General features: G+C 38.9%; 1 protein-coding gene across 1 annotated transcript; it reads right to left on the bottom strand.

Annotated features, from left to right (window-relative positions):
- Positions 1 to 1,100: 1,100 nt before the first annotated feature.
- Positions 1,101 to 2,042, bottom strand: LOC101115675 (olfactory receptor 10K1-like). Its single transcript, XM_004003696.4, has one exon. It carries the CDS (start codon positions 2,040 to 2,042, stop codon positions 1,101 to 1,103), a length of 942 nt encoding a protein of 313 aa, XP_004003745.1.
- Positions 2,043 to 9,952: the final 7,910 nt, after the last annotated feature.

Raw genomic sequence — 9,952 nt, 5'->3', positions numbered from 1 at the left:
TTCGATTACCTGAGATTCTTCAGCAATTATGCAATCTTAGTAGGTTCCTGGAAGAGAAGTAATAGGTATGATGTGCAGGGAATGAATGTGGCAGAAAGACAGGAGAGTACAGGAAGGATATGCATACACATAGGAAGGAGACTCCATAGTGAAGTTCCAAACACAAACAAAGGAAGACAAAAACAATCTCATGGAAAAGCAAAGACATTCCTATATGTAGGTTGAGGTGGGTGGATCAGGAACTGAAAAGGCTTACTAGGGTTTTCTCAAGCATGGAGAGTACCAAAATTGCCTTAGTTTCTTCATGAAAGGCAGAACTGAGAGTAGGGGGGCGAGAGAGTGGTAAGATTATCTTCTACTCTTCCAAGGAACTGGGCAGTGTTGTTCTAAAAAAATAAAATAAAACAGCCAATTGTTAATTATTTTATCAGCAAAATGGGTTTATTTGGGAAAAATGGAGAATTGCCATTTGAGACAAGCTTGCTGTAGCAAAAGCCATAGGCAAGTCTAACAATTAAAACAAAAAAGTTAAAGGTTACTTTATAGAGAAAAGTAAGGGAATTGAGAAGAGTTGTTTTGACTGAAAGTCAGTTTAAGCAAAGTGAGAGTTTGGACAGTGCAGCATTTCCTTTTGCCTGCATTGTTTCTGGGAGAGGAAAATTCTTCCTGTTGAGGTCTGTTATGGATGTCTTCCTGGTGAGGGTTTTAATGAAGTCAAGTTGTAGTATGCAAGGTCTCTCTGGCCTTCTGACTCCCTTTTAAATGAGGTATCCTTTATTTTGCTTCACAACAGCTTGGGTGTATATTTGCTCTTATCAGTTGATATAATTGTTTTTGAATAATCAATCTATTTCACAGCTGTGAAATATAATGAAATTTGTTCTAGAAATGAGTAATTGTTTCCCACGTCAGCACAACCTTCTTAGAGTATCACTGATGGCAGAAAGTAAAAATATTTTAACATCTTTGATCCTCATTCTCTAAATATGAAAACATTCTCATGTTACAGTATGCTCTACACTTGAGAAAAATGTGAAAGTACACATATTACCTGACACATAAAAGGTCTATAGCTAACTGAATAGCTAAAATTTGGCTCCTTAATTAATAGAATATGAAGTATGGGTCATTGCTCTTTGAAGGGATGATTTGAATTCCTTATTTCTCAGGCTGTAAATCATTGGATTGAACAACGGTGTGAGGATGGTATAAGATACAGATATTAGGGTGTCTTGACTTGAAGAGTAATTGGATTTGGGCCTTAAGTAGATGAAAGAGGCACAACCATAATGAACAGTTACCACAATGAGATGGGAGGCACAGGTAGAGAAAGCCTTGTATCTTCCAACAGAGGATGGGATTTTTAGAATGGCAGAGATGATGAGGACATAGGAGACCAGAATAAGTAACAGAGGAATAACCAAGACAAACACACCAAGCACAAATATGACCAACTGATTGAGATAAGATTGGTGAGATGCCAGCTTGAGGACTGGAGAGACATCACAGAAGAAGTGATGGAGCTTGTTGGAGGAGTGGAATGGCAGGTGAAATATCATGGAGGTGGTGGCCAGTGAGATTATGAAGCCACAGGCACAGGCAGCAGCCACTAGTCCCATGCACACCCCGAAACCCATGAGCACTGTGTAGCGCAGAGGGTTACAGATGGCCACATAGCGATCATAACCCATGGCTGCCAGCAGGAAGGAATGAGAGCAAATGAGGAAGAGGAAGAAAAACATCTGGATGGCACAGCCTAGAAAAGAAATGGTCTTCTTCTGGGCCAACAGGTCAACCAGCATCTTGGGTACAATGACGAAGGTATAACAAGTCTCAGAGCAGGAGAGGACACCAAGGAAGAAGTACATGGGGGTGTGGAGGGCTCTGTCCAGCACAATGGTAGAAACAATGACAATGTTGGTGCCCAGCATGAACAAGTACACAAGCAGGAAGACAGCAAAGAGCAGCTGCTGCAGCCCAGCCAGAGATGAGAAGCCGAGGAAGACAAACTCTGTCACTAAGGTCTCATTGGCCCACTCCATGGTCACTGCTATACAGGAGAGCTGGGGCCAGAGCCACAGGCCAGGATGCAGGGATGGAGAAAGGCATGGGGAACTCAGCACAAAGTCTGCAGGTGGCAGGCATCTCCAGATGTTTGATGGAACTCATTCATTCCCTCCAAAATAGTCTGCCAAAAGAAGAATTAAGGCTAAATATGGAACAGAATAACTGACAACCAATGAGTCGACTTTTCCCAAGGCTATGAACACATTATCTCTCCAGGCAAGGATTAAAAATTTGCCTAACAGTTTTCTCTTGTATCTTACTTCTGGATTATTGTGGTTTTCTGGCTCACCAGAAGCCCAAGAAAGTCAACCCTTCAAAAGTGAAAAATATTGTTAACTTCAGCTATCTGAACTTGATCAGAATGTGGGATAAAAGAATGAGAAATATTCAGAAATAGTATGGGAACTTCAGTTTATCAACCATAAAGTTGGAAGGAAAAAGAAGAATTAGATGGATGATCTCTGAGCAAAAGGGTGAAGGGATGTGTACTTATTGACAACTTATTATATGCTAAGATATAATGATAAAAATAGCATATACTTTTTGTCAACTATTAATTACAATTTTACATCAACATCCAAAACAATAAGAAACAAGAAGAAAAGCCTTTAATGTTATTTCTAACAATAAGAAGAGACGAATTAGAAACACTTCTGGAAATTCTGAAACTAGAGCAGTGGGCAAGGATGGAACAGAAAATGTTAGTTTAAACAAGTATTCATCTGTTGTTTTTTTTTTCCTCCAGAAAAAGAATAGTCATCAGGGTGGTTAAAAAAATAAAAATAAAAAATCAAGACATTGACTTTGTGGCATTTTGTACCACACTTCATTTTTCCAGAGAAAGAGAAATAGAGTTTTGCAAAAATGGCCATGAAGTCGTCACAGAGAATGAGAAAGAAAGGTATAATTGGGCAGTTTTCTAGGTTCCAACCCCCGACATAAATCATAGGCTTTATTTATTTTGTATCTTGCTATGTTAATAATGTTCTTTTTGAATAATCTGACTACTAAACATAGTTTGCAAACTGCTAGAAAAGATTATTTCTAAAGTCATTCTAATATCAGATAATTTTTTTCATAGGTGTGTTTACCACTAACCAAGCCTAAGAAGTAAGAAAGTATTCTCTGGATGCAAAATCATCTAGCATTTATTGACTGTATCCAGTCTCTGTGTATGTACTTTTAGTATATTTATATACTTACGTGTCATTTTGTGCCAAAGAATTATTTGCATCTGCTCTCAAAAGTTTTTTTCGATATTTCTAGTCAATAGTAAATGTTAGCTTTCTAAACACTAAATAAAATGATTAAAAATTTCTGAAACACCTATTACTAGAATTTGGAGAATATAATTTTACTCTTTCTTAATCACTAGAAACTCGTCCTAAAATGAGTAGGTATAATTATTGTTTTCCTGAAATTAGTATTAGGATATTCACATACACTAGTTTTAAAGCTCTTTAACACAAACAATTGGAATTTTCAGTGACTACAACTTTAAAGATAACTATAAAGATATTTCTATTACATATAAATGCAAAGGGTGGATATACCAAATACCGCTAGTGCCACCTGGGAAGATTATATCCTCAATATGTACACATATATATGTATAATAAGCATCTGTTTTCTATGTAAAGAAAAGCAAACTGATGAAATAGTTTCTCTATATAATACCTCCACCTGGACAAATGGACTTCCGATCATTTCAAAACATTGATGGAAATATAAATTTATAGTCATTGTTTATCCTTGTCTTAACAATTTCCAAAAATTTTTCTGAAACTTCTTTCAACTAATTCACATGTAAACCCACTGTACCCTCACTTCACTAAGTATGAATTGTAGACTATAGAAGTTAGAATTACCTGATTCTCAAAGAGTATCTATATTTACCGAATACCATAAAACACAGCTGTTAGGATTATTTGTCCCTCAGACCCATGAAGGTAGCTGATTTCAGTTAGGTAGATTTTTTTCATACTGTTATTAGTAATATAACTCCACAGTCTAAATGAGTTGTGTGATTGATGCATGTGTTCTTTTCATGGTGCATGGAGACCCAATGGCACAGTATATATGAGAAGACATCAAAGACCACCACAGTGTGTTATATCAGTACTAGGGATAGAAGGTAATGGCAACCCACTCCAGTACTCTTGCCTGGAAAATCCCATGGACGGAGGAACCCAGTGGGCTGCAGTCTATGGGGTCGAAAAGAGTCGGACACGACTGAGCGACTTCACTTTCACTTTTCACTTTTCACTTTCACTTTTCACTTTCATGCGTTGGAGAAGGAAATGGCAACTCACTCCAGTGTTCTTGCCTGGAGAATCCCAGGGGTGGGGGAGCCTGGTAGGCTACCATCTGTGGGGTTGCACAGAGTTGGATACGACTGAAGCGGCAGCAGCAGGGATAGAAAAATTTAAACAGCAGAAGAATAAAAATATCTTCCAGCCAAATACTTATAGGCTATAAAATTAAGTTAAAAGATCCCTCAGTTTGGAGTAAGAAGATCTATATTTTAGGTCTAGCATTGTGTGACTTTGGGCAAAATTCTTAACTTGAATATCAATCTCCTTATTTTAAAATTAAAAGTGAAAGTGGAAGTCTTTCAGTTGTGTCCAACTCTTTGCGACCCCATGGACTATACAGCCCATGGAATTCTTCAGGCCAGAACACTGGAGAGGGTAGCCTTTCCTTTCTCCAAGGTATCATCCCAACCCAGGACTCCTGCACTGTGGGTGATTCTTTACCAGCTGAGCCAGAAGGGAAGCCCAAGAATATTGAAGTGGGTAACCTATCCCTTCTTCAGTGGATCTTCCCAACCCAGGAATCAAACCGCAGTGTCCTGCATGGCAGGCAGATTCTTTACCAACTGAACTATCTTGGAAGCCTTTGAAAGAGACAGGGAAATAACTGTAATAAACTGTTGAGATGCATGGAAAGTATTTAAACAGAGACTTCTACAGAATATCCTACAGAAAGAAATTTGACTTAGGGTAGCAGTTGAGTACTGGTCCTTAATAGCATTTTCAACTCATGGACTCCAAGATTCTTAGTTAGAAGAGCTTGAAATTCCCCTTATAATATTCTAGAGCTTATAGATAGAATTCAGGTTATGATCCTCAGAGCTGACACTTTCCCACCCTACTTTCTGACTCCTTAGATACTCCCCAGGGATTTATGTAATTTAGATTTAAAAGTGACTCAATATTTGAGGTTAGTGTGTACATTTAAAAAAGGAGCAAATTCACAAAATTTTCAGGTGTAAAATATTTTGAGACTTTCAAATATATATCTTATGGAAGGCATTAGTTAACTGAGATAAATTATGTAGGCAGCCTCAGATAATAAAGAAGTTGAATTTTCATATTCTTAAGTACACATGAATATCCTGAATTTGACATTTTAAAATGGAGTTTAAGTAGAGTTTCCATTATAGCTTAAAACATACAACCATGAGTAGACAGCAGAAATACTAAGTATTTGTTTCATTTAATCCATGAGTCAACCAAACTTAAAAAAAAAAATAAGAATGGAAAATCTACTAACAGCATAAATGATCCAGTATAATAGTCATGAAGAAAAACTCAGAGAACTATGCCCAATCATTCTTAGTACCTGGAATTAAAAACAGCTCCTGGTTCTCCTTCTTAACCCTGCCACTTACCAGAATTGCAGTGAGGTCCAGTGTCCATAACACTACCCTTTGCCAAGGTCTAGACCCCACAAAGCCCTTAGACTAACAGATCAATATTCTCACTGCTTAGCAAGTACTTATTAATATATCTCCTTTCAACTCAGAAACAGCTGTTCAGTATCTGGAATCCCAGGAAAGTAGACTCTAAGTCAAAGACTAGAACCTGAGGAAATAGCAGAAGAGACTGCCTCTGCCTTGAGACAGAAGTTCTCTGCATCAAAAGTAGCATCCGCTATCCATCATGAATCTATTTGTCCAGCCAAAGTCACAATATTGAGAAGTTCTGGTTCATGCAATTCTTAGAATCACATAGGATGTTGATCATTAGAAGCATATACTCTGATTATTGGCCTCCTGAGGCTTGATCTACTGCCCTGAAGAGCTTGTCTTGGAGTTAATTAGAAGCCAAATTTATTTTGGAAAAATAATGTTGCCAATTTCTCAAAGGAACCCTTAGTTGAGAAACCTAGGGAGCAGGAGCCTTGAATGTAATGAGTTCACATCTGCATTTAATATTCAGTATATTTGTGAGAAATTATGAAAAAGAACTGTGGTGTTGGAGAAGACTCTTGAGAGTCCCTTGGACTGCAAGAATATTCAACCAGTCCATTCTAAAGATCAGCCCTGGGTTTTCTTTGGAAGGAATGATGCTAAAGCTGAAACTCCAGTACTTTGGCCACCTCATGTGAAGAGTTGACTCATTGGAAGAGACTCTGATGCTGGGTGGGATTGGGGGCAGGAGGAGAAGGGGACGACCGAGGATGAGATGGCTGGAAGGCATCACTGATTTGATGGACGTGAGTTTGAGTGAACTCCAGGAGTTGGTGATGGACAGGGAGGCCTGGTGTGTTGCAATTCATGGGGTCAGAAAGAGTCAGACACGACTGAGCAACTGAACTGAACTGAACTGAACTGTACTGATGAAAAAGAAATCACTGCAACTTAGTCTGTAATGCAGCAAACAATGGACATCTTTTCACTGAATTTTAAATCAGTATACTGATGTATTTCTCCAGGGACTTTGATCATTAGTGTGTATATGAATCAAAGAAGGCCTTACTTACAAATTCATTTTATCAGGTTCATGCCCATAGAAATTCTAATCAGGAGCATTGGGGTATCATTCAAAAGCTTGAGTTTTAGCAAATACCCTAAATCTAGTTACGAACATCATTAAATTATTATCTTTTCTTATCTTATCTATTGTTTATATTGGAATAAATAAAGGTGTCAGTTTTATCATTTCAGTTCAGTCCCTGAATCACATCCCATTCTTTGTGACCCCATGAATTGCAGCACGCCAAGCCTTCCTGTCCATCACCAACCCTCGGAGTTCACTCAAACTCACGTCCATCAAGTCAGCGATGCCATCTAGCCATCTCATCCTCTGTGGTCCCCTTCTCCTCTTGCCTCCAATCCCTCCCAGCATCAGAGTCTCTTCCAATGAGTCAACTCTTTGCATGAGGTGGCCAAAGTACTGGAGTTTCAGCTTTAGCATCATTCCTTCTAAAGAACACCCAGGACTGATCTCCTTTAGGACTGATTGGTTGGATCTTCTTGCAGTCCAAGGGACTCTCAAGAGTCTTCTCCAACACCACAGTTCAAAAGCATCAATTCTTCGGTGCTCAGCTTTCTTCACAGCCCAACTCGCACATCCATACATGACCACTGGAAAACCATAGCCTTGACTAGATGGACCTTTGTTGGCAAAATAATGCTTTCAAATATGCTATCTAGGTTGTTCATAACTTTTCTTCCAAGGAGTAAGCATCTTTTAATTTCATGGCTGCAGTCACCATCTGCAGTGATTTTGGAACCCCCAAAATAAAGTCTGACACTGTTTCCACTGTTTCTCCATCTATTTCCCATGAAGTGATAAGACCAGATGCCATGATCTTCGTTTTCTGAATGTTGAGCTTTAAGCCAACTTTTTCACTCTCCTCTTTCAATTTCATTAATAAGCTTTTGAGTTCCTCTTCACTTTCTGCCATAAGGTTAATGTCATCTGCATATCTGAGGTTATTGATATTTCTCTTGGCAGTCTTGATTCCAGCTTGTGTTTCTTCCAGCCCAGTGTTTCTCATGATGTACTCTGCATATACCTTAAATAAGCAGGGTGACAATATACAGACTTGACATACTCCTTTTCCTATTTGGAACCAGTCTGTTGTTCCATTTCCAGTTCTAACTGTTGCTTCCTGACCTGCATATAGGTTTTTCAAGAGGCAGGTCAGGTGGTCTGGTATTCCCATCTCTTGAAGAATTTTCCATAGTTTATTCTGATCCACAAAGTCAAAGGGTTAAGCATAGTCAATAAAGCAGAAATAGATGTTTTTTTCTGAAACTCTCTTGCTTTTTTGATGATCCAGCAGATATTGGCAATTTGATCTCTGGTTCCTCTGCTTTTCTAAATCCAGCTTGAACATCTGGAAGTTCACAGTTCATGTATTGCTGAAGCCTGGGTTGGAGAATTTTGAGCATTACTTTACTAGTGTGTGAAATGAGTGCAATCGTGTGGTAGTTTGAGCATTCTTTGGCATTGCCTTTCTTTGGGATTGGAATGAAAACTAACCTTTTCCAGTCCTGGGTCCACCGCTGAGTTTTCCAAATTTGCTGGCATATTGAGTGCAGCACTTTCACAGCATCATCTTTCAGGATTTGAAATAGCTCAACTGGAATTCCATCACCTCCACTAGCTTTGTTCTTAGTGATGCTTTCTAAGGCCCACTTGACTTCACATTCCAGGATGTCTGGCTCTAGGTGAGTGATCATACCATCATGATTATCTTGGTCATGATGATCTTTTTTGTACAGTTCTTCCATGTATTCTTGTCACCTCTTCTTAATATCTTCTACTTCTGTTATGTCCATACCACTTCTGTCCTTTATCAAACCCATCTTTGCATGTAATATTTCCTTGGTATCTCTAATTTTCTTGAAGAGATCTCTAGTCTTTCCCATTCTGTTGTTTTCCTCTATTTACTTGCGTTGATCACTGAGGAAGGCTTTCTTATCTCTTCTTGCTAGTCTTTGGACCTCTGCATTCAGATGCTTATATCTTTCCTTTTCTCCTTTGTTTTTTACTTCTCTTCTTTTCAGCTGTTTGTAAGGCCTCCCCGGACAGCCATTTTGCTTTTTTGCATTTCTTTTCCATGGGGATGGTCTTGATCCCTGTCTCCTGTACAATGTCACAAATCTTCTTCCATAGATCTTCAAGCACTCTATCAGATCTAGTCCCTTGAATCTATTTCTGACTTCCACTGTATAATCTTAAGGGATTTTATTTAGGTCATACCTGAATGGTCTAGTGGTTTCCGCTACTTTCTTCAATTTAAGCCTGAATTTGGCAATAAGCAGCTCATGATCTGAGCCACAGTCAGCTCCTGGTCTTGTTTTTGTTGACTGTATAGAGCTTCTCCATCTTTGGCTGCAAAGAATATAATCAGTCTGATTTCAGTGTTGACCATCTGGTGATGTCCACGTGTAGAATATTCTCTTGTGTTGTTGGAAGAGGGTGTTTGCTATGACCAGTGCATTCTCTTGGCAAAACTCTATTACTCTTTGCCCTGCTTCATTCCATATTCCAAGGCCAAATTTGCCTGTTACTCTAGGTGTTTCTTGACTTCCTACTTTTGCATTCCAGTCCCCTATAGTGAAAAGGACATCTTTTTTGGGTGTTAGTTCTAAAAGGTCTTGTAGGTCTTCATAGAACCGTTCAAATTCAGCTTCTTCAGCATTATTGGTTAGGGCATAGACTTGGATTACTGTGATATTGAATGGTTTGCCTTGGAAACGAACAGAGATCATTCTGTCATTTTGGAGACTGCATATTAGTACTGCATTTCAGACTCTTTTGTTGACCATGATGGCTACTCCATTTCTTCTGAGGGATTCCTGCCTGCGGTAGTAAATATAATGGTCGTCTGAGTTAAATTCACCCATTCCAGTCTATTTTAGTTCGCTGATTCTGAGAATGTCAATGTTCACTCTTGCCATCTCCTGTTTGACCGCTTGCAATTTGCCTTGATTCATGGACCTAACATTCCAGGTTCCCATGCAATATTGCTCTTTACAGCATCAGACTTTGCATCTATCACTAGTCTCATCCACAGCTGGGTATGGTTTTTGCTTTGGCTCCATCCCTTCATTCCTTCTGGAGTGACTTTCCACTGATCTCCAGTA

This window comes from Ovis aries, chromosome 1 (assembly GCF_016772045.2).
Source record: "Ovis aries strain OAR_USU_Benz2616 breed Rambouillet chromosome 1, ARS-UI_Ramb_v3.0, whole genome shotgun sequence".
In the NCBI taxonomy this organism is placed as follows: domain Eukaryota; kingdom Metazoa; phylum Chordata; class Mammalia; order Artiodactyla; family Bovidae; genus Ovis; species Ovis aries.
Note: the sequence above shows the minus strand (reverse complement) of the source record. Positions and strands in the feature narration are given on the sequence as shown.

What these genes read in the sequence shown, in the direction of transcription:
- LOC101115675 (XM_004003696.4), bottom strand. Translation starts at nt 2,042, where the DNA reads ATGGAGTGGGCCAATGAGACCTTAGTGACAGAGTTTGTCTTCCTCGGC.